Raw genomic sequence first — 25,768 nt, forward strand, 5'->3', positions numbered from 1 at the left:
AAGCTGCAACCTGGAGCTCCCTTCACACATTTGCAGCACATTACTGTCTGGACAAGGAAGGACTTCAAGACTCTGCCTTTGGCCAATCCGTTTTGAAGAACTTATTTCCAGTATAATCCCAACTCCTTCCACAACAATTTGCTGTGATTTTCAGGCTACCTCATTTTTCCCAACAGTTCACCAGTTGTTGTGCCTGTTGCACAAGTTGTACGCTGTTGGTCCAAACAAATGAGTCAGCCTGTAGCTTGCTAATCACCCACATGTGAGGACTACCATCCTGCTTGTCCTGGGAGAAAGCAGAGTTGCTTACCTGTAACAGGTGTTCTCCCAGGACAGCAGGATGTTGTCCTCACGAAACCCACCCACCACCCCGCGGAGTTGAGTATGAAATGTTTTATTTATTTTTCACTCGCACCTTTTGCTACAAACGAGACTGAAGGGAGACCCCTGTAGCTGCAGGGATCATGGCATGCTGTGCATGCTCAGTATGCCAGTCAAAAATTCTAGAAACTGACAGAAAAGTTTTCCGTGATGGGGCTCCGTCCAGTGATGTCACGCATATGTGAGGACTACATCCTGCTGACCTGGGAGAACACCTGTTTACAGGTAAGCAACTCTGCTTTATGTGCAGAAGTCCCTTTCAAAAATACTCTGCCTGCTTCCAGGTTTTGTTCATCTCTAAAGCAGAGGCCACTACCAGTTCTTCCCTACTGCTCCCAGGACTCACATGAGATCAACTATCTAGACCAGGGGTAGCCAACGCCAGTCCTCGAGCCACAAAAAAGGTCTTGTTTTCAGAATTCCCATAATGACCATGCAAGGAACATATTTGCATATAGTGGTGATAATGCATTCAGATGTCGCGTTCATTTTTTTTTGTGGGAATCCTAAAAAGAAGGCTTGTTTGTGACTCTTCAAGACTGGACATAGCTACCCATGGTCTTAGAGGCACTTGGCTCTTGTTAGTTTCCATTCCCTTATTGTGCTCATGCTGCTTAACAGGTGAAATTTATTTAAAAGCATTTCTCATTTGCCTTCCTGGTCCACATAGATTGCCCAAGGTTGTGCACAAAGTTAGTCACAAACACCAATACTGCAAATAAGTAACAAACAAAACAACCATATAAGCATAATAAATAATAAAATTTGACAGGTGGTAGTACTTCATCTGGAAATGTAAGTATCTCCCACAGGTAGAGCCTAAATATATCCAAGTGAGTTATTCTTTTCGGCTTAGGAAAGTTAACAAGATATAAGGTATTCCTTCTAGTGGTGTATTCCATAAATTCCATCTTTCTATGCAGGATAATTTTATTTTCAGTTAAGGAAACATTGTGCTCATGTAGCAAGAAAACCCTTCCTTTTGTTGGAGTGTCATTGATTTAGTATTGTTATAACAGTTGCAACACTTCCAAGGCAATAATGTGAAAAACAGCCCTGCAATAATGCATCATGTGATTTTTTTTTTTTTAAATAAAAATGTAAGTGATTTAATTACAATATTGCACATTTCCTTTACAGGAGCTTGATATGGAGGCAAATGCTACGCCTCTGCCCCTGGCAACCAGTGCTATACCAGCTTCCCAGGTACTCATGCCACAAACTTCATTTATAACCAGCAACAGCTGAGTAGTGTTGAGAGTTGTAATACTTAGTAATTGCACAATATGTTAGAATGTTGATGTACAGGAAGAAATCTTTCCTTTTTCTTTGAAACTAGTAGGATATTTGTTCTCGCACATGGGTGACAATATATGGAGTCCAGCATGGAACTTTGATGTCAAAGTTTCTAGGAATTTTGAGCATGTTAGGCATGTGCAGCATACTATATCTCCACACATCTATGTGGGACCTCTTCAGTCTTGTCTTTTCCACAGAGCCCACTGATCATGAATATTTATCTCCTGCTTAACATAGAAACATAGAAATGACAGCAGAAGAAGACCAAAAGGCCCATCCAGTCTGCCCATCAAGCTTTCACACTTACTTTCCTCTTACTTATCTGTTACTCTGACCGCTGATGTCAGGGACCTTATTGATAACTTTTTGGTTCTAATTTCCTTCCACCCCCACCATTAATGTAGAGAGCAGTGCTGGAGCTGCATCAAAGTGAAGTATCAAGCCTAATTGTTTAGGGGTAGTAACTGCCGCAGTAGGCAAGCTACTCTCATGCTTGTTTACCCAGCCTGTGCAATTTAGTCCTTGTTGGTGGTTGTCTGAATATAAATCCTCTTTGCTTCATTCCCCCTGCCATTGAAGCAGTGAGCTGGCTGTATATGTATTCAAAGTGAAGTATCAAATACTATTTCTTAGGTCTTCAGAGGTCTTCAGAGAGTGTATTAATTCCTGTGTAATTGGTATTTTGTGGCTGAGTGGTTGGAAGTGTTGACTGGCTCCTCTTCAGGTACCATTGAACCTATCGTTTTTATCTTTGTGCTGTAACCTACTTGCTTTTGGATAAAGATTGTATTCGTAATTCTGATTGCTCTTTGTAACGGAAGGTATGACCTCCCCCTCTTATGTCCAGAGGTGCACCTATGAATTTGAGCTGTTGAGTTAGGACTAATGATTTTTCGAAGACAAACTGAATATGTTGCATCATGGTTTTAAACTGACTTGTGTCTTTCATAGATTTTTCATAGGATCAACTCGATATTAGCCAGTCATCTAGATATGGGAAAACTGAACATAAGAACATGCCATGCTGGGTCAGACCAAGGGTCCATCAAGCCCTGCATCCTGTTTCCAACAGAGGCCAAACCAGGCCACAAGAACCTGGCAATTACCCAAACACTAAGAAGATCCCATGCCACTGATGCAATTAATAGCAGTGGCTATTCCCTAAGTAAAATTGATTAATAGCCATTAATGGACTTCTCCTCCAAGAACTTATCCAAACCTTTTTTGAACCCAGCTACACTAACTGCACTAACCACATCCTCTGGCAACAAATTCCAGAGCTTTATTGTGCATTGAGTGAAAAAGAATTTCCTCTGATTAGTCTTAAATGTGCTACTTGCTAACTTCATGGAATGCCCCCTAGTCCTTCTATTATTCAAAAGTGTAAATAACCGAGTCACATCTACTCATTCATTCCAAAAAAACCCAACAAAGCAATGGCAATTATTGTTTTCATCATACCGTGGAGCTAAGGACCTGTTCTATACTTTTCCACCAGTTCCCTTGATAGCAAAGACAATTCTCAAATTGAAGGACAAAGGGACACCGATCCTAATAGCTCCCTTTTGGCCATGCCAAAATTGATTCCTGTGACTGTACAGACTTGCAATAGCACTTCCAATCAAATTGCCAGTACTTCCTTCTGACTGTGAATACAGAGGAACAGTTCTGCATCCCAACCTCTAGTCCAGGATTTCCTAACCTTATCAAACCAAAGGCACACCTACATTAACAAAAGTATTGTATGGCATAAAATCCTCCACTGTGTAAGCAATGGTGGACATGAAGAGGACTAAAAGACCTTCTATACACAGGAGAATGCAGAAGTCAGTGATGTCAGCAGCTGGCTTCATTAGTTTTGTTGTCTGCCACATGTGGCTATCAAAGCTCCTGCACTACTGCTACTTCCAACACAGAATGAGACAGATCCAGTGCTCAGTCGACACACTTCTTTTCTCACTCAGCCTAGGGTTAAGACAGAGGCTGGAAGGACTCAAAGGAGAAAAGTTAAGAGGGGGAAGATGATGTGCAGTGTTCACTGTTGGCCAACAAGTGGAGCCCAACTATCCATGCCCCACATGCTGCGAATTACTTACTACAACTCATGGCTCATGCTATAGCTAGGAGGAAGAGGCATGCTTGATTATGCATGTTCTCAGAAGGACACTTCTACAGATTTAAGAGCCACTGCTCGTATCTCTTGTTGCTGAAAACTGAGCCCTGGTTCTGGTCTGAATCTAAGCTTCAAGCAGTGAAGATGTTTCTATGGCATACCTGATCAGGCCTAAAGGCATGCTGGTTGGGAACATAAGAACATGCCATACTGGGTCAGACCAAGGGACCATCATGCCCAGCATCCTGTTTCCAACAGTGGCCAATCCAGGCCATAACCTGGCAAGTACCCAAAAACTAAGTCTGTCCCATGCTACTGTTGCTGGTAATAGCAGTGGCTATTTTCTAGGTCAGCTTAATAGGTAATGAACCTCTCCTCCAAGAACTTATCCAATCGTCTTTTAAACCCAGCTACACTAAATGCACTAACCACACCCCCTGGCAACAAATTCCAGAGTTTAATAGTGCGTTGAGCAAAAAAGAACTTTCTCCAATTAGTTTTAAATGTACCACATGCTAACTTCATGGAGTGCCCCCTAGTCCTTCTATTATCCGAAAGAGTAAATAACAGATTCACATTTACCCGTTCTAGACCTCTCCTGATTTTAAACACCTCTATCATATCCCCCCTCAGCAGTCTCTTCTCCAAGCTGAACAGTCCTAACCTCTAGTCTTTCCTAATATGGGAGCTGTTCCATCCCCTTTATCATTTTGATCGCCCTTCTCTGTACCTTCTCCATCACAACTATACCTTTTTTGAGATGCAGTGACCAGAATTGTACACAGTATTCAAGGTGTGGTCTCACAGTGGAGTGATACAGATGTTGCGGTCTCCGCCGCTTCCCCTTCGCTAGGTCTGAACAGTGCCTACCTCCGCTGCTGGAAACGCCGCGTTCCACGTGGCTGGGACCCCAGCGGTGCTGCCTGCTCCACGTAGCGGCCGCCATTGCTTGCCCGTCTCCCCACTGCCTCGCGCGCGCGCGCGGACGCCCACTTTGTGTGCACAGCTCCCGGAAGTCTGGCCCCGCCTGCGCTGATGACGTCACGCCCTAAGCCCGATATAACCGGCGTCCGGACTCCTTCTCCTTGCCTTGCAACGAGGTTCACTACTGCCTAGTAGTTCTGAGTTGCACTTCGTCTGTTCTTCGTTCCTGCCTTGACCTTTGGACTGCCTTTGACTCGCTTCAGCCTGCCGCCTGCCTCTGACCTTGGTTCGTTCCCGACTTCGCTTCAGCCTGCCGCCTGCCTCTGACCTTGGTTCGTTCCCGACTTCGCTTCAGCCTGCCGCCTGCCTCTGACCTTGGTTCATTCCCGACTTCGCTTCAGCCTGCTTCAGTCCACAGCCTGCTACAGACTCCCTTCCAGTCTACCGCCTGCTTCAGTCCACAGCCTGCTACAGACTCCATTCCAGTTTACAGCCTGCTTCAGTCCACAGCCTGCTACAGACTCCATTCCAGTCTTCAGCCTGCTTCAGTTCCAGCTTACTACAGACTCTGCTTCCGGTTAGCTACAGTTCCCGCTGCCGCCCGCTGTCCTGTCATCAGCTGGCCCTCGGCCTGTACAGCCGGTCCTCGGACTATCTTATACTTTTGGACTTCCTATACTACAGTTCCGGCCTAGGCCTTTCCTGCCACTGGACATTGAGCCTATTCCCCAAGTCCCAAGGTTCCAGGACCCTACGGGCTCCTCCTGGGGGGCTCCTGGTTCCCGGGTGAACACCGCCAGCCTGTGGCTCCGCCTCCCGGCCTACCCTGCCATCCTAGGTGGGCCGGCCCAAGGGTCCACTACCTCGCCTGCAGTATCGACTGCAACAGTTTGCAAGGCCATGGACTCGGCAGAGGCCCCAAGCCTGCAGGCCATTCCAGGGATGGCTCAACGCCTCCGGCAACAACAGCACTGCATTGATACCCTCGCTGCCACTGTGGAACAGTTGGTCTCTCGTCTAGAGGTTTCCACTCGGGAGTTGCCTCCGGCACCCGCGGCCACTTCAGCTTCAGTCACTCAGTTACCCACGCCTACACGGTACGCCGGGGACAGCAAGACATGCCGTGGTTTCCTAAACCAGTGCCAAGTGCGCTTCACTCTTCTGCCTGCGCAGTTTCCCTCGGACACAGCCAAGTTAGCGTTTATCTTCTCCCTGCTGGACGGCAAGGCCCTCGACTGGGCTTCACCCTTGTGGGAACATCAGGATCCCTTGCTGCAGAACCTACAAGAATTCCTCCTTAACTTCCGCCTTGCCTTTGATGATCCCGCACGCCGATCCACCGCGGCCTCGGATCTCTTCCACCTCCGGCAAGGGACACGCCCGGTGGCTGAGTACATTATAGACTTCCGGAACCTGGCCATGGAGGTCGGTTGGCAAGACTATTGCCTTAAAGGAATCTTCCTTGAGGGTCTGGCAGGCCGCATCAAGGATGAGCTAGCAGGTCGGGATCTTCCAGAGGACTTAAATGATCTAATGGACATTGCTGGTAGGGTGGATCGCCATCTCCAACAACGGGATAGAGAGACTCGCTCGCGTCGCCAAGCCCCACCACAGCTGTCTACCTCCTCCAGAACTCTGGCTCCCAAGGCTCCTCCTCCCACTGTGCCTAGTGGGGAACCCATGCAATTGGGCAGATCTCCACTAACCCCGGAAGAAAGGAAGAGACGTCGCTCCCTAGGCCTCTGCCTCTATTGTGGAGGCAAGGGGCACTTTCTTGCTTCTTGCCCGGAGCGTCCGGGAAACGCTCATGCCTAGGTTACACTGAGGAGCTACACCTAGGCGCTACTGGATCAGCTCCTCTTTGCACGCTACCAGTAACTCTGAAATACCCCGGTGGGGAACTCCAGATCCGTGCCATCATTGACTCCGGCGCTGAGGGGAATTTTATTGTGGCCGATCTGGTGACTCAGCTTTCCCTTCCGACTCTACAGAAGGTCCCTCCTCTGTGGATCTTCTCGATCCGAGGCACTCTGCTTCCTGGGGTCATTACCTGCTCCACGGCCCCATTGACACTGCAAACAGACCTGTTCCACTCGGAGGAGATCTCCCTGCTCGTTTTGGAGCGAGCGGTGCACCCGTTGGTTTTGGGACTTCCTTGGTTACGTCAGCATTCTCCCGTGATACAATGGGATAACTTCCAACTGGTCCGTTGGAGTCCTGCCTGCTTTGAACACTGTCTACAGCTCCCACGTCCACCCAAACCTCTGCACATCTGCTCCTCGCACCTCCTACCTGAGCCATACCAAAGCTTTGAGGACGTTTTCTCCAAGGAAATGGCGGAGATTCTTCCCCAGCACCGGCCTTTTGATTGCTCTATTGACCTATTGCCGGGCATCACGCCCCCTCGGGGCAGAGTGTATCCCCTGTCGTTACCCGAAAAGAAGGCCATGTCCCAGTATGTTACGGAGAACCTAGCCAAGGGGTTCATCCGCCCTTCTCGCTCGCCTGCTGGTGCCGGATTCTTCTTTGTGGCCAAAAAGGATGGCTCTCTCCGGCCGTGTATCGACTATCGTGGCTTGAATGCCATCACCAAATGAGACCGGTACCCCTTCCCGTTGATCCCGGAGCTTCTGGATCGCCTTCAGGGTGCCCGCATCTTCACGAAGTTGGATCTCAGAGGGGCCTACAACCTCGTCCGTATACGCCCAGGGGACGAATGGAAGATGGCGTTTAATACCAGGGATGGGCATTACGAGTATCTGGTAATGTCCTTTGGACTCTGCAATGCCCCCGCCGTCTTCCAGCACCTCATGAATGAGGTACTGCGCGACATGCTCCACTCTCATGTCATAGTCTACCTGGACGACGTGCTCATCTTTTCCAAGGATGTGGACTCCCATCGTTGCCACGTTACACAGATTCTTCAGGTCCTCCGAGACAACCATTTGTATGCTAAGCTGGAGAAGTGTACTTTCGAGGCTGAATCGTTGCCCTTCTTGGGATACATCATTTCCTCCACCAGCTTCCGCATGGACCCAGAGAAAGTAGCGGCCATCACCAAGTGGCCTCAGCCCACGGGTCTCAAAGCCCTTCAGCGATTCCTGGGCTTTGCTAACTTTTATAGACATTTTATCCCACGATACTCGCATCGAGTTGCTCCGCTCACGGCCCTGACCCGCAAGGGAGCTGATGCCAAGAACTGGCCTGACGCTGCGGTAGCAGCCTTCTCTGACCTCAAGGAAGCATTTCTTTCGGACGTTTGCCTCCTGTATCCAGATCCCTCCAGACCGTTCATTGTGGAAGTCGACTCCTCCAGTATAGCAGTTGGGGCGGTTCTCAGCCAACACTCCGACTCTGGTCAACTCCTCCCCTGCTCCTACTTCTCCAGGAAGTTTTCTCCAGCCGAGAGCAATTACTCCATCGGGGACAAGGAGCTGTTGGCGATTAAGCTTTCCTTCGAAGAGTGGAGACAATGGCTCGGGGTCCCTGCATACAACCACCGTATACACAGACCACAAGAACCTGGAGTTCCTGTCACAGGCTCAATGACTGAACCCCCGCCAAGCCCGCTGGGCCTTGTTTTTCAGTCGTTTCGACTTTGTTCTGCAATACCGGCCGGTGGCCAAGAACCTCCGAGCTGATGCTCTCTCCCGTACTTCATGCGTCGAGGAGGATCAAGAACCTCAATTTATCCTGGACCCGAGTAAGGTCCGCCTGTCCGCTTTGACGGTGCTCTCTCAGGATAGGACTGTAATTCCTCGCAGGGATCGCCTAACGACTCCCAGCTCATGAGGGAGTCATGAGCTGGGCTCATGACTCCCTCATTGGAGGGCACGCAGGGCGCGAAAGAACTCTAGAACTTATCAACCGCTTCTATTGGTGGCCCAACATCCGGCGGGATGTCTACTCCTATGTGAGTTCCTGCCCCACCTGCCCCCGTCAAAAGCCTAGTCCTGGATCCCCTTGTGGCCTTCTGCAACCACTACCAGTCCCCACCGAACCCTGGACCCACATAGCTATGGACTTCGTGGTGGACTTACCCTCGTCTTGCGGGCATCCAGTCATCTGGGTCACCGTTGACCTCTTCTCAAAGATGGTGCACCTAGTTCCCTTGCCTAAACTTCCTTCAGCGCCCGAACTGGCCCGTCTCTTTGCTCAGCATGTCTTCAGGCTACATGGTCTCCCACAAGATATAGTCTCCGACTGGGGACCCCAGTTTGTAGCACGCTATTGGAGAGCTCTCTGCAAGTGCTTCAAGGTAAAGCTCAGCTTCTCCACAGCCTTTCACCCACAGAGCAATGGGCAGACCGAAAGAATGAATCGGACCCTGAAGGCCTACCTCCGGGCCTTTGTTAATGAAAAACAAGATAACTGGTCGGAACTACTGCCCTGGGCCGAGTTCGCCTACAACAACCAAGCTCACGCCGCTACCGGCAAATCCCCGTTTCAGCTTGTCTACGGGAAACCACTAAGACCTCCGCTCCCGCTGGCGGTCCCCAGCGCCTCGCCTGCCGTTCAAGTAACAGCGCAGCAACTACGGACATTGTGGCACAGAACCCAGAACCAGCTACGCCGCTCAGCCGCGTCCGCCAAACAAGCGGCCGACCGCCATCGACGACCAGCTCCCACCTACCAGCCAGGAGACCGAGTCTGGCTCAGCACAAGGAACATCCATCTCCGCCTCCCATCACGGAGATTTGCACCCAGGTTCTGTGGTCCATTTCGGGTTGCTGAGAGAGTGGGTCTGGTTTCGTATCGGCTGAGACTGCCTTCAACTCTCCGAATCCACAATGTCTTCCATGTGTCCCTGCTTAAACCCGTGGTCCCCTCTCACTATCACCGTACGCCCCCGGATCCTACTTCAACAGCCATCGACGACGACCCCACTTACCAGGTGTGTGAGGTCTTGGACGTCCGCTTCCACAACCGTAGATGGGAAATACCTACTGGCGTGGGAGGGCTGCGGTGAAGAAGATAACACCTGGGAATCCAGCCGCAATATCCTTGACAAAAACTTATTGCAGCAGTTCCATCAGGACCACCCAGGAAAACCGGGGCCTCTCAAGAGGGGCTGTAAAGGGGGGGGGGGGGGTACTGTTGCGGTCTCCGCCGCTTCCCCTTCGCTAGGTCTGAACAGTGCCTACCTCCGCTGCTGGAAACGCCGCGTTCCGCGTGGCTGGGACCCCGGCAGCACTGCCTGCTCCACGTGGCGGCCGCCATTGCTTGCCCGTCTCCCCACTGCCTCACGCGCGAGGACGCCCACTTTGTGCGCACAGCTCCCGGAAGTCTGGCCCCGCTTGTGGTACTAGGCAGGGAGAGCTGGCCTCGCAGGCTACCATAGCTTGCTGGATTAAGGAGGTAGGTATGGCTGCATAAGTTGATGCTGGGTAACCGTTACCAACTCAGATCATGGCTTATTCTACTGGAGCTCAAGCAGTATCATGGGTGAAAGTGAAATTGTCTCCCGTCATCGTTTGCCGATCTGCAACATGATCCTTGTTACACACTTTTTTTTCCAGGTATTATCATCTGGATGTGCAAGCCCAGAAGGATGTAGCCTTTGCACATGTGGCTTTGACTGGACCACAGGCAGCCTCCTGCCCTATTCAGTAGTAGCTTGGGTACATCCCACTTGTTCTGGATTCATCTAACTGGACACCAAGAAATTACTACTTACCTGATAATTTCCTTTTCTTTAGGACAGTCAGATGTATCCAACTTCCCTCCCTTGGCTGCCGAATGGTTGTATTATGGTCCTCCATGGCTACGTGTTAAGGATTACTGGAAGGGTTCGTCCAGTCCCTAGTCTAGTGTTATCACCTTCTTGTCTGAGCTCAGTGTTTCCTGTTGGCTGAGTATTAAAATAGTTATGGTTAATCAAGTTTTGCTAGTCTATCCACAGTTGCTTTTGAAGAGAATACTGGCAAGTTGATGTCACTGCAGGGGTGTATATATACTGTCTGTCTCCATCTGCTGGTAGAGGTGCATAACCCACTTGTTCTGGATTCATCTGACTGTCCTAAAGAAAAGGAAATTATCAAGTAAGTAGTAATTTCTTATTTCTTGGCTCAGAATATCACGTCGGATACCTCTGACGTGATATTCTGAGCCAAATAGTCCTCCCAATTTTGTTTCAAATAACCTTGGAATTCCGTATCTAAATAGAGGTCGGGTCGCATACGCCACGAAAAGGGGGGTCTAGCCCCCACCCCCCAACTGAGAAGCAGGGTCACCGGGGCATGGTCTGACAGGGAGATGGTCCCTATGGTGGCATCTTGGACCCTAGGGAAACACTGATCCGAGACCAACAGGTAGTCCAACCTGGAATACGTATGGTGGGGGTTGGAAAAAAGGGTGAAATCCTGGTCCTGTGGGTGTAAGACCCGCCAGACGTCAATCAGGTGCAATCCCCTCAGCCCCATCCGCCCCACTAGGAGGCTTGGGCGGATTAATGTCGAGAAGCTTGTTGGCAACAATATTAAAATCACCGCCTACCACCAAGCTATAATCAGGAAAACTCCACTAGCACAGTTATCAGGGAAGCAAAAAACATGTGGGAGTATGTTAGGGGCATAGACAGTGCAAAAGAATTTTACGCTGATACAAGGTACCCGCCACTACTACATAGCGCCCCTCCTCATCTCTGCAGGTGTGCGTATGCTGAAATGGCAGCCCTTTATGAACAAGGATGGCCACTCCCCGCTGACCTCTATTATAGGAGGAAAGGCTGAAGAGGTTAGGGCTGTTCAGCTTGGAGAAGAGACGGCTGAGGGGGGATATAATAGAGGTCTTTAAGATCATGAGAGGTCTTGAACGAGTAGATATGACTCGGTTATTTACACTTTCAAATAGAAGGACATGGGGGCATTCCATGAAGTTAGCAAGTAGCACATTTAAGACTAATCGGAGAAAATTCTTTTTCACTCAACGCACAATAAAGCTCTGGAATTTGTTGCCAGAGGATGTGGTTAGTGCAGTTAGTGTAGCTGGGTTCAAAAAAGGTTTGGATAAGTTCTTGGAGGAGAAGTCCATTAATGGCTATTAATCAATTTTACTTAGGGAATGGCCACTGCTATTAATTGCATCAGTAGCATGGGATCTTCTTAGTGTTTGGGTAAATGCCAGGTTCTTGTGGCCTGGTTTTGGCCTCTATTGGAAACAGGATGCTGGGCTTGATGGACCCTTGGTCTGACCCAGCATGGCAATTTCTTATGTTCTTATGAATAATAACATTGGCCTACCCAGTCCCTCTGCAGTTTAGCATGCTCACCGTCCCCAAGATGGGTTTCCTGTAAGAATGCTACTTGTGTTTTCATACACTTAAACATTGTGTGCAATTTGGCCCTTTTTATCAGGGAGTGAATACCATCCACATTCATAGTTACAATCTTAACCTGTGCCATAATGTGGACAAGACAGGAAAATTCGAGCCCAGGACTCGCGAAGGCCCCAGGTCCTATTCACACCAGTTTCTCCAAGGCCTCCCAGCCTAGGCCTCGGAGAGTAAGAAGTAAACATTATCATAAGTACCTTGAACATGAAAATCCAGCCCTGTGAGCCCCGACCCTCTGCCCTCCAAACCCCGCCCCCTCCCCCCCAATTACCATACACACACTCGAATCACACCAAACAATCTTAAACCATACAACAATAACAAGTATACCCCCCACTGCTCCCACAGGCACAGGGAAAACCCTATCGTAACCATCTGGAACTAGGGCTCCCCTCCTCCGGCCCCACTCCCAACCCCCAAAGCTGCGAGGCGTACTATAGGTGGGTCTCCCCATCCTGCGAGTCTGGGAAACCACAAGTCAGTAAAAGTCTCCAGGGGCGGGGAAACACCCCCCAACAGTGGTGGTGATGAAGCAGCCTAGTCGGGTGGATACATGCGACAATGCCTCGTCGGTGATTGCAATCCGGCATGGGTGGGCTGTTCAAAACGAAGGTAAAGGGGGAAGCAAAAAGCAAAACCAGCCACCAAAGCCAGCAGTCTCAACAGGCCCCTGTGCAGCCACTCTCTCTGGTTTCCGCCAACGGGGGAGGAAAAAGGAAAGGAAATCAGTACAGCAGCCTCTGCTGCTTGGGCTCTCCCCAAATAGAGAAAAACTTCAGTATTCCACATAATGTTGGCTAAGCCCAATGAGGACCCTGCCCCAAGAATCCAACAGAATAGGAGAATCCAGAGCATTGTTAGGCTGGGAAACCCCCGTTCTCAGTCAGTAAAACACCATGGATATTCACTCTCCGTCCACTCGAGGGAGGGTCCCCAAGAACCCATCCGCCTCCTCCCTGGAGGTAAAGAAGAGGGTTTTGTTTTCATGCTGAACCCTGAGTTTCGCTGGGTACAACAATGCAAAACTGATCCCTCGCATGTGGAGCGCTGTACAGGCAGGGGCCATCGTTTTCCTCAACGCCGCAGTACTGGCTGAAAAATCATTAAACAGAAGCAGCCGCTGATCAGCCCTTGTCGGTAGGCCAGCATTAGCTGTGTCTTGTGATCTCAATTAAGGATGCGAGCCATTACAGGACGCGGCCTCCCTTGGCCCTCACGGGCAGGGCCCACACGATGCACCCTCTCACACTGAAGGTGGTCGTCGGCCAAAGCAAGGCCCACTTGTTGTGGGAGCCACTTCTCCACAGAATCCCTCAGCTCCCTCTCCTGCACCGTTTCAGGAAGGCCAATGATTTTTAGGTTATTCCGCCGGCCCCTATCCTCCTGCTCTTCTACCTTAGCCAGCAGCTCCCGCTGTCGGCCTGGAGCTCCTCCACGTGACGCTCTGTGGTAGCCAGGTGGTCTCCCAGGTCTGAGATGGTACCTTCAGCAATGTCCAACCTCTTGGAGTGCCCCTCGACCTCTGCCTTAATGTCCTCCATGGCTGTTTGGAGCTTGTAAAGCCGGCCATCCAGTGCCTCGGTGACCCACTGTGAAATTTTTCACAGGGCCTCCTCGATCACTGAGGCCAGCACTGGTTCCCCTGTCGGAGCTGCGGCAGCCATCTTGGCTGCACGTGGGTGATTTGGTCGGCGCTCTGATCCACCGCGGGCGCCGGACCTTCGCATTACCCGCTCAACTTGCTGCAGCGGCCAGAGTCGGCAAGTGTTCCCGCAGTGCGCCCTGGGTAAGAGTAAGAGAAACGAGTGCTGATTCAGCGATTTTTGCCTGGTTCACGGGAGCGGGACCTCTGAGCTTGAGGTGCTTATTTCAAACACTTGTGTTCTCAAAGAACCCTGTCACCTTCACACAAACCATGTATAACAGAGAGCCATCTTCAATGCTCAAAGTATTGACTGTTAGAGAACAAAGTAGTCTTATTCAGTCAACCAAGTGGTCATGTTCTGTATCAAGAAATGGGGAGGGACAGGTTTCTTCAAATTTGTCAGGACACTTGTAAGATTTGGAAATGGACAACTTCCAAAATACTGGGGAGAAAAAATTGGATAGACAGGCTGTCAATTGCTGCCACATGAGTGGTCATTAGATGATAGTGGTTTAATCATTGTTCCAGTTGTGAGTTACCCTGATCATAGATCTATTTGCAACACCATTAAACAGCAAATTTCCAATATACTGCTCTATGATGCCAGTAGCAGACTGTCTGGCAGCAGGTGTCTTCTGAATTCAGTGGAATTAAATATTGCTGTATACTTTCCCCTAGTTCTTATAATTAAAGCATTTCAGGAGTTAATAAGGGGGAAAGGTCAAATGATTTTGATAATCCTGTTTTGGTCTCACCAAATTTGATTTCCATGGCTCCAGTGCCTAACTGTTCAACATCAGTAAAATTGCACATATTCCTATCCCTGATCACATAGAGTAATGGGAATCTCCTACATCACAGCCTTCAATCATTGGCTCTGACTACATGGATGTTTAAAGCAAGTTAATATCTTCTCTACAATTACCTTCTGAAATGGGCACAATTCTAGCATCTAGAAAACACGTAAGAAAATTTCATAACTTCAGATAAAGGTTCACTGTCTGGTGCTCTACTCTTCAAGACCTTTGTGTTCTGGTTTCCTGTTACTTCAATACCTGTTATGCCTTTCCAAATCAGGATTGAAGACTAATTCTGTCGGAGTTCATATTAGAGGTATAGCAGCATAACACGAAAAATGTCAAGTCTTTATTTTTTTTTCATCAGTCTACAGTTGGCAAAAACAGAACTAGTTCCTGTAATGGCTCCACTGTCCCTTAGCACAGCACAGTTCCTTTCTTGGACAGTTTATTTTTAATAGCAGTTGTCTACTCAGAGTAAACCAGCTATAAACCTTAGTATCATACTTGCTCTGTACCCACATTTTCCATAACAGTAGTTTTGAAAACCCAGCCAAATGTTTTACCGAAAAGTTCTCCCACTTTCATTTAAATCAATCTATTGTCTTGCCAACATTTTTTCCCAAACAACCTGCCAATAAGGGGTGAGCAAGCTCCTCATACATTGGACTACAGAAGGGCTGCTTTGTTCTATTTGGAATGAACAAAGACTTACAAAATGTATTCACAATTGTTTGCTGCCTTCAACCCAGTTAAATAAAGTTCTTCAGTAATAAAAACCTTTTCAACTTGGGTATCTGATTGTATTTCTTATTGCTATCAGTCAGGACAACATCTTCAAAGTAAAGTGAAAACTTACCAAGTCAGGGCTACAGCAGTTTCCTTAGCCCATCTTTGCTCTGCCTCCATAGAAGATATTTGCAAGGCTGCCACTTAAGCTTCCATACATACCTTTATTGCTCATGATTGACTAGAAAATCAAGCCAGCAGTTTTGGACAGGCAGCAATAAAGCAGGTGGATTTTTCTCGTCAATGCTTCTCTCTAGCCTCTGGCATAATTAGGGGGATGCACGATCCTGGTGCCACATTAGAGCCTAGCAACAATGACTTCCCTATTCCTGGCCCCATGCTAGTGGTGGTTGTAGGGTTTGTAGCAATGCCTGCATGCCTTAAGAGTTCAGCAGCTAACCAATAAAACTGGTTACCATATGTTTTGCTCTTTCATATTTAATAGTGAATCTAATTGATAATGGGCATTGCAGATTGGTTTATTTTTTGAGAAACTGTCATGTCTGTGCTTCATATATTTGGAAATCTGAGAATTTGAGCTTTGCCACCTGCCAGGAAAGAAAGCATACAGTGGTCTAAAATGTTAACATTTGATATCTTTTAAGCCAGATCTCACTGGCAAGAGCATAGGATGCCTGTAATATAAATTTGAAACCCTGCTGCTGGTAAGAATTAAACCATTCAGAATTGATTCTGGCAAGCACTACAAAACAACTTCATTGCCATTCCTGTCATAATGACATTTCTCAGCATGGCCAACAGACAGTGGAAGTTAAGGAAATGATTAAATAATAATTTTGACAGGTACAAAAGACATGTAAACAGTGTCTGCAGTGATCAGGGTACATTGTGTGTCTCTCTTCTGTTGTCTTTCTCTGTGATTTCTTGCGTCTGAGGTCTCTGCTCATCACCTTTTTAACCTTTACTTTGGTTTTCTCCTTTTGAATAGTGTCACTGAATTTTTGCTATCCTTATTTATAATCACGCTCTTTCACCATGAAAGCTCAAAGCGGGTGACAAACAAACCCGAAACTGATTTCAACAAAGTACAATTATAATATATAGTGAACAGTATGCAGTGAACAGATAATTTTAAAGCTTTAGTTCATAATGTTTCAAATCTTAGTCCATTTAAACGTGAGTATCCTTTTTTGCCATGTGATGGACAGTCTTACCTGTAGTAACAGCTAAAGCTCATCAAACACTAATAGTATAGTTACTAATCTTCCTTTCTTTATCTTTTTGAAACTGCTTTTAAAACTTAGGCCTGTTTGTCTGCTTTTAGTCTTGTTAACTTTCTTTTCTTTTTAACCATTGTCTTGCTTTATGAAATACCCCAAGTATCTGGTCCTGTATGTTTGTCCTATCAGATTGTATGCTGTGTTGAGCAGGGACTGTCTTTTTGTATGTTTGTACAGCGCTGCGTATGTTGTGTAGCGCTATTGAAATGTTTAGTAGCAGTGATTTTATTGCTGTCACCTGTCAGTACAAAAACAGCATAGTTAGTCTCCCCAAGTAATAGTAAATATTCTGCAAAGTCTAATAGTAATCAAATACACAAAAAAGTCTGCGAAGTCTTGTATTATGAAATGGTAACTTAGATTGATACAATACTTGTTTTCAACTTGGTCTCCTACTGAAAAAAGTAACCTACAGAATGATTCTTTAATGATTTCTTCTGAAGGAATCTTAAAACATTTTTATCAGTTAAAGAGAAATTGAACAGAGGTGACTTGCAAGTCATAGAACAACTTCACAAAAATGTTAAAGGTCTCGTGATGTGTCAAGGGAGACTCACTTTTAAACATACTGACCTGAAATTAGTAAAAATAGCTGATCTATAGGGTATGAAACATTCTGTCTAGCTGCTAAGGGAGCCAATAGATGAAACAAGCTGAAGTTTAGTAGGTCCTGATTCTGTCCCTAAGCTCAGTTTGAGTCCAAACACATTTCACATAATCATTATGACTACATATATTTGTTTCAGTTGAGGTAAGGTTGCAAATGGGTTTGTTTTGCACATCATATGACAAGAATGAACTTCACTTATATGTCAGAGTATGACGAGTATGAGCTGTCTTTCAAATTTACTGCTAGTACTTGGGTCAGTACTTGCATTGTGCCAAAAAAGCCACCGCCTGGAGTTCATAAGATATCAGTGTGCCTGGAAGTTCATTTTAATCAGGCCGGTAGCACCCAATTGGATTACTTCTGTATCTTTCTGCCACTTTTCTTGGTTTCTGATGGCATCTTTTGATACTTGAGGATCTTCTCTTTACATACAGGGCACAGAATAATCATTTGGTACTGACACTTCTATTAGCAATGCTGTTCTTGTGTTTTTCTCCTTTGCCACAACGTATAGTGTTTTTTTATCAAGCTTTTTAGCGGTTGGAATAGGAATGTCCCAGATGATTACAACTTCTTTATTCTCTAATTCTTTCAGAGTTGTAATCCGAAAGCTTTTCTGGTATAGTAATGTTGGTGTTTACAGTTTAACTAGATGAGCTGTGCTTCCTTTTGCCTTTCTGTGATAAGATGTGTAACTGTTTCCAGTTCTGTATTTCTTTTTTTTACCAGTTTTTTCTGTGTTGGCTGTGAACCATCTTGCTGACTTTGTTCCTTTAAACCATGTCTTTCTATATGTTCTGTGATTTTTGATTTTTAGAACACTTTCCACTATTTTTCCTGGCACTGAAGTCAGGCTAACTGGTCTGTAGTTTCCCGGAGCCCTTTTTAAATATAGGGGTTTCATTAGCCACCCTCCAGTCTTCAGGTACAGTGGATGATTTTAATGATAGGTTACACATAGGTCTGAAATCTCATTTTTTTAGTTACTTCAGAACCCTGGCCTGTATACCATCCGGTACAGGTGATTTACTACTCTTCAATTTGTCAGTCAGGCCTACCATATCTTCTAGGTTCACCATGATTTGGTTCAGTCCATCTGAATCATTACCCATGAAAACCTTCTCCGGTACGGGTATCTCCCCAACATCCTCTTCAGAAAACACCAAAGCAAAGAAATCATTTAATCTTTCCGCAATGGCCTTATCTTCTCTAAGTGCCCCCTTAACCCCTCTATCATCTAATGGTCCAACTGACTCCCTCACAGGCTTTCTGCTTCGGATATATTTAAAAAAGATTTTACTGTGAGTTTTTGCCTCTACAGCCAACTTCTTTTCAAATTCTCTCTTAGCCTGTCTTATCAATGTCTTACATTTAACTTGCCAACGCTTATGCATTATCCTATTTTCTTCTGTTGGATCCTTCTTCCAATTTTTGAATGAAGATCTTTTGGCTAAAATAGCTTCTTTCACCTCCCCTTTTAACCATGCCGGTAATCGTTTTGTCTTCCTTCCACTTTTCTTAATGTGTGGAATACATCTGAACTGTGCTTCTAGGATGGTATTTTTTAACAATGACCACACCTCTTGCACACTACTTACCTTTTGTAGCTGCTCCTTTCAGTTTTTTTCTATTTTTCTCATTTTATCAGTTTCCCTTTTTGAAAGTTTAGCACGAGAGCTGTGGATTTGCTTACTGTCCCCCTTCCAGTCATTAATTCAAATTTGATCATATTATCGCTATTGCCAAGCGGCCCCACCACTGTTACCTCTCTCACCAAATCCTGTGCTGCACTGAAAACTAGATCTAAAATTGCTCCCTCTCTCATTGGTTCCTGAACCAATTGCTCCATAAAACTGTCATTTATTCCATCCAGGAACTTTATCTTTCTAGTATGTCCCGATGATACATTTACCCAGTCAATATTGGGGTAATTGAAGTCTCCCATTATTACCGCACTACCAATTTGGTTAGCTTCCCTAATTTCTCTTAGCATTTCAATGTCCGTCTCACCATCTTGACCAGGTAGACGGTAGTATACTCCTATCACTATAGTCTTCCCCAACACACCTGGGATTTCTACCCATAAAGATTTGATTGTGCATTTAGTCTCATCCAGAATGTTTATCCTGTTGGACTCTATGCCATCCCGGACATAAAGCGCCACACCTCCTCCCGGGTGTTACTCTCTGTCATTGCGATATAATTTGTACCCCGGTATAGCACTGTCCCATTGGTTATCCTCCTTCCACCATGTCTCTGAGATGCCAATTAAGTCTGTAATCATTCACTGCTATACATTCTCCCATCTTACTTAGACTTCTGGCATTAGCATACAAACATTTCAAAGTTTGTTTTTTGTTTGTATTTTCATTCTGCTTTTTAATTGATAGGGATAAGTTAGAATTTTTTAGCTCAGGTGAGTTTTTACTTACAGGCACTTGGACTACTTTTCTAATTATTGGAACCTCACTGTCGGGATGCCCTAATTCTAATGCATCATTAGTATCCTTTGAAGATACCTCTCTCCGAACCATGCATTGCTGAGCGACTGTCGGCTTTCCCCTTTGTTCTAGTTTAAAAGCTGCTCTATCTCCTTTTTAAAGGTTAGCGCCAGCAGTCTGGTTCCACCCTGGTTAAGGTGGAGCCCATCCTTTCGGGAAAAGTCTCCCTCTTCCCCAAAAGTTTGTCCAGTTCCTTACAAAACTAAATCCGCCTTCCCTGCACCATTGTGTCATTCACACATTGAGACTCCAAAGCTCTGCCTGCTTCTGGGGACCTGCACATGGAACAGGGAGCATTTCAGAGAATGCCGTTCTGGATTTTAGCTTTCTACCTAAAATCCTAAATATGGCTTCCAGACCCTCCCTCCCACATTTTCCTGTCATTGGTGCCCACATCTACCATGACAGCTGGCTCCTCCCCAGCACTGTCTAAAAAGTTACCAGGCGGTCCTTAACATCCACCAGCCACCCAACTATCTATGTTTCTAATAATTAAATCACCAGCCATTGGTGCACGAGAACAATGCATCACCTGGAATGCAGGTCCTTGCTACAGGATCACTTCCTGCTACACCAGAGTGATGCTCTCCAACCGGGAGACCTTTCTGATCCAAGCCAACACCGGGGCTGCCAGACTGGATTTGGGACTTGGCTATTATGTCCCTGAAGGTCTCATCAATGTACCTCTTTGTCTCAACTCCTGCAGGTCTGCCACTCTAGCCTCCAGAGATAGGACTCGTTCTTTGAGAGCCAGGAGCTCTTTGCACTGGGTGCACACACACAACCTCTCACTGGCAGGTAAAAAAAAATCATACATGTGACACTCGATGCTAAATAGCACAGGTCCCAATACAGATCCCAGGGGCACTCTAACAACCCTTCTCCATTAGGAAGCTGTCCATTTAGTCCTACCCTCAGTTTCCTGTCTTTTCTCCAGTTACGACTGCCTCTGAACTTATGACCTCAGTTTCCTGAGGAGTCTCTCATGAGGGACTTTGGCAGATGCCTTCTGAAAATTGTTTTTATATATATGTATATATATATATATCAACTAGCTCACCTTTGTCCACGTGTTTACTTAACTCAAGACTTCCCTTTGCAAACACCATGTGGACTCCTCCCCCGTTAAACCATATCTTTAAGAATAGCTTCGATAGCTTTGACCCTTTTGCCTGACACTGATGTCAGGATCACCAGTCTATAGTTTCCCAGATCACTCCTAGAGCCCTTTTTAAAAACTGGCATTACATTGGTCACCCTCTAGTCTTCTGGTACTCTGGCTCTTTTAAATCATAGGTTGCAGTTTCATTTGAGTTCCTTCAGAGCTCTGGGGTGAGTACCATCTGGTCCCAATAATTTGTTGTTTATCATTCTGAGTTAATACGTCTTCAGTTTCACAGTAATTCCATCTCAGTCATCACCTTCAAAAAATATTTCCGGTATAGGAATAACCCTGACAACATCCTCGGTAAAGACAGAGGCAAAGAATTTGAGGAAATTTCATATAAAAATTGCCCATTATGAAATTACTTATCAGGCCCAAACTCTTAGCTCTGTATTAAACTGTCTGAATTTGTACAAACATACTTTTAAAGCAAGAACCAGAAACAGATTGCAATCCTACTTCCTTTATTTCAAAATCAGATGCATGTAGTCTGATCAGGAAGCTCTTATGAGCCAGTGTTGCAGTGTTAATTTATATATGCTGTACAGATCACGATAATAAGCAATCAAGTCAGCTGGTAGTATTTAATATTCTATTTTAATATTTATTAACTTCCTGTAACTAATACGTCTACGTGATCTAACAGTCAACTTTAAATATTGCTATATATGGTATTACCCTGGATCCCAAACATGATACATATTTATCCTAGCATGCTCTAGCGATGCATCATCTTTGGTTCACTTGCCTTATGTGAGCAAATGAGGAAGTTTCTTTTTCTTAACTGCGTATCCAGGGCCTCGTCAGCCGCAATGCCTTAATACAGGTGGGATTCTAACCAGAGAATCCCTCTAGATTACTGGAGTATGTTAGCTTGCTCTTTAGCCTACTTTGTCCTGCTTTAAGCTGTATTGCGAGTACTCTGTGGATTCAGTGCCAGAAAAACTAGTGGTAATGGAATCTACCTGACACATTTCTTGCTGGCTCTTGATGGTAGGAGTGACATGTTGGTCCATTTTCATATTTTAAGTAGTGTACTCTGCCCATTTTCATGGTAAGCTTGATATATTCAATCAGTCCTGAGTTCTTGCCATACATTTCAAGGCAATATATTATCCAAGAGCGTGGGTTGCTCTCAAAAGCCTTTTTTTATAATCCATCCAGGCTTTACTGAGGAGAAGTGTTCTTCCTGGTAGTCACTGTGGTGTTATGGTTGCCTCAGTTGATTTTTGCAGTTTACCAAGACTTGGGGGAGAGATGTTAAATATTTTGAGGCAAAGGTTGGACATGCCATCAGGAGCAGGGCTCTCTTTAACCTTGTTTCCAGCATTTTTTTTTTTACTTCAGGTCATTCCATTGTTTAAATGTTTGCTTTCTCAATGTTTTGTGTGGTAGCTGGCCATTCTTTGTCGACACAGGCAAATGCCTTGGGTGCCAAATTCTGAAGGCACCCAAAAACTGGGAACTCTCCCTGCTGCAGTGTGATTTCTGGGTGCAAACTCTCCCACCCTTGGTTCTCTGCATATGGGCACCATAACTTTAAATCCAGCCCTGGCCATTTTTCTTCTGTTGTACTCTATAGGAGCTTCATATACCGTAAATTTCTCCGGAATGCCTGCCTCTGTTTTGGATTTGGTTAGTGATGTTTTAATGTAATTTCTGGTAGAATTGGGTTCTGTCTGGATAATCCAATGTATCTGAAAATCTGGTAATATCAGGTGTGCCATTGACTTCACTCATTAGGAGCAAAAAAAAAAAAAGTGTGTATTCATGTTCTGATTTTTGTTGTAAAATTCAAAGCTCCTGAATTATTTTTCAAGGATTTTCCCTGTAAGCACGAAGTTAGGGGAAAAAATGCTTAATCCGAGCTATCCTTCATTGAACTGATTTTATAAACCATTATTTGCTCCCATTGTATTTTTCTGTTAAATACATGTCCGAATCAGTTAGCATCTGTTAATACATTAAAAAAAAAATACTCTTGACAATGACTCCTCTTTTTCTTTTTTTTTTCCTCAGAGAACCTCCAGTACAGACCTTTCAGATATCCCTACTCTCCCTGCAAATCCTATTCCCGTTATCAAGAATTCAATAAAGCTGAGATTGAACCGGTAAAACCAACCTCAGGGGTCCATAAACAGTGTCGGCCAGCTCAACCTGATGTCTTCTACTGCTGCTGTCTGGAGGAGGAGGACAGAGGGTGTGAGGCTCAAACGTGACTGAAAATGGATTTAGGCATACTTTGTGAACCTCTCCTACTTGGACTGTAATCGCCATTTTATCGGAAGTCCAGGTTAGTATGTGAAGCAGGAGTACTATTAATGTGTTAGCAACAGTTACATTCAGAATATTTTGAGGGATTACTGCCTTTAAAACAACCTGAAAACTATTTGTATCCATATTCAACCTTCTGATTTGACTGATGATGCTTCATATAACTTGTTCTGAAAGTTTCCAATACAGCTTACTGTAAAAGTTCTTTCAACAGATGATGCACTTTTATGTGAATTTTTTTTAAACTGGAGTATGACTAATTTTTAGACCTTCAGCTTTCTGTATGTTTTTTTTTAGTTTTTCTGAGCAGATTCTCCAATGCTAGTTATGTGTAAATTGGACTGCACTGCTCTGCACAGTGTACTGAAGTCAAAGTATGGTATATTTAACTTGATCAAAATATAGCGGTGAGCTATTAAGAGACATAACGAGGGCTGTCTTTTGAGAAGGTAATTGCCAAGTATTTGTTTCAACCTGACCTGTTTTTCTTTTGATTTTATTTCTGAAATTATTTTAAGGTGCATTCACCATCAGAGAGCACATAACAAGCAACTTTAAACCAATGAGGCTGCCTCTGTCACACATAGCCAGTCTTCTTACCTTCCTTATTTTTAAAATGTTATGGGCTTAAGAGTTGGAGGTGTGGGGGTTTTTTTGCAGATTATATGCCCAACCAGGAGAAATATTACATAATACCATTTTTTAAAAGCCATGATGTAAAACCGAAGTTCTCAGTCCCCTTCCCCACCACCACCACACACACACACACACACACACACACATACACACTCACTCTGCAGTGAAACAGGGTGCATATATTGTGCCTGTGAGAGACCCCTTGACTATTAACTACTAAATATAAGATAATTTTGTACACTCCAGTATGATCCTTTGTGCTTTCAACATTTGGGGTTTAAATATAGGCAATCACTGGCTTTGTTTTGCCTCCTTCAGTCTCCTATTCCCATCCCAAAAATACATTTTAAACTATTTTTTATGATTTCATGTTTTGTCAAACATTTGCATTATATTGTGTGGAATCACACACAACTTTTAAGTAGTCCTGTCTATCGCTTGCTCTTATTTCTTCACCTTTTTGTTGTGTTCTCCATTAAAAACAAGACCCTTTTTTTTTTTTTTTCAAATAAATCTTTAGAATCCAAGTAAAAAAATGAAGCTGTTGGGAAGTATCAGTTGTAGATAAGTTAATGTCCATTTAAGAGCCATACCCATACAGCTGAAGCATGTTTTACAGATCTTTAGTGTTCTCTACCCTGTCCATCCTCATGCATGAATATTTCTCATTTAAACAAACAAAAAAGTAGATTTGAGCTTCTTTTCCCTTTTTTGTAAGTTTATTTTCCAGTGCTTTTTTAGTTTTCAAGTCCATTCAGTAATTGCTCTTCTTTTTTTTTTTTTTTTTTTTGCTTTTCTCTGTATGTCTGCAATACTTTTCCCTCCTACCCATTTCCCCTCTTCCACCCACGAAAAGGAAGGAGGTTACACTAACAATTGAAGTGTACAAGGTGTCTGTGTATTTTGTGTAGCTATGGAGTTTGGGGCAACATTGCCAGGCACAAAGTTAGTCTTGCCATTTGTCTACGCATCAGGAAAACCATTTTCAGTTTATTAATTCAAAGTTTAATATACTGCACCCAAGTTTAGCCAACTGGAGACTTGGACTTTTTCTGTGTAGTGACTTTTTAAATATAGTTTTCATAACCTGGAGGATCAGACTGTTGCTTTCGCATGATGTATGTAGTGTCTCATGACTGGAGTTTGCTTTGTTTTATAGTATCTGTACTCCTTGTATTTTTCAAGAGCTATTTTGTAAACAGATGATGTATTTCTCCATTGAAAACACAATAAAAAACAGCACAATCCCAGGTCTCCTGTTTTTTCAGCCACTGTCCTAATATATAGCTTTCACCTTACATTTGCAATTGTATTTTACATGCCTCAATAAAATTTTCAAATCTGTAAACAACTTTTAATTCTAATGGTGCATTATACCTAGAGCTCTAGATTTTAGGGTCTTTGTTTGCTTTTTGCATTTTTCAGGATACATTTTTCTCATTTATTTTTACTAATTTTAAGCAGTACCCACCCTTGGTGTGTGTGTGTGTATGTAAGAGATGTGTGTATGCATGCATACATAAAACAATTCATGCTTTGAGGAAGGTAGGTTGATAACCAAAATGGGCAAGAAACCAGTGCAGAAACTGAACCTACTCTACCTGAAATAGTGATGAATCATTAAAAAGAACAATCCTACACTTGTGCTGGCAGCAGCAGGCATGTACTGAAGAAAAGGCTGCAGGAAGACATTGAATGCAGGTATCAGCCTGGAATAGTCTTAGGGTAGACGCTGCCTGCTTACAAGGCATATCTGTGCACCTGTTTCTCAGCTTTAGAATTTGAGGCTAAATCAATTATGGCTCAATTCAAAAATTGCACTTCACTTGGCCTAATTTGGAGATGTATGCTGCCAGAAACTATACAGAAATCTGGTTTACAGATTTTTCCTGTGACTCTTCTGTGGCAGATGTGTACTAGTCATGATACCTGCAGTTGGGGATGTGTTTATTCTACCTTTACTATTTATATATATATATATATATATATATATATATAAATGGATAAATAAACTGAGAACCCTAGGACAGGATCAAAGAAGCCATCATATTTTATTCCTC

The 25,768-nt window shown here is 44.8% G+C and overlaps 1 protein-coding gene across 5 annotated transcripts in view; it reads left to right on the forward strand.

Moving 5' to 3' along the window:
- Positions 1 to 24,955, forward strand: part of PAPOLA (poly(A) polymerase alpha) — a 334,417-nt gene extending 309,462 nt beyond the window's left edge. For all 5 annotated transcript variants that reach the window (XM_029597901.1, XM_029597904.1, XM_029597900.1 and 2 more), the window contains 2 exons: positions 1,522 to 1,587; positions 22,818 to 24,955. In XM_029597901.1, the coding sequence (XP_029453761.1) occupies positions 1,522 to 1,587; positions 22,818 to 22,913 (162 nt within the window). In that variant the 3' untranslated portion in view covers positions 22,914 to 24,955. The remainder of the gene's footprint in view (positions 1 to 1,521; positions 1,588 to 22,817) is intronic.
- Positions 24,956 to 25,768: the final 813 nt, after the last annotated feature.

The sequence above is a fragment of the Rhinatrema bivittatum genome, chromosome 4 (genome assembly GCF_901001135.1).
Source record: "Rhinatrema bivittatum chromosome 4, aRhiBiv1.1, whole genome shotgun sequence".
Lineage (NCBI taxonomy): Eukaryota > Metazoa > Chordata > Amphibia > Gymnophiona > Rhinatrematidae > Rhinatrema > Rhinatrema bivittatum.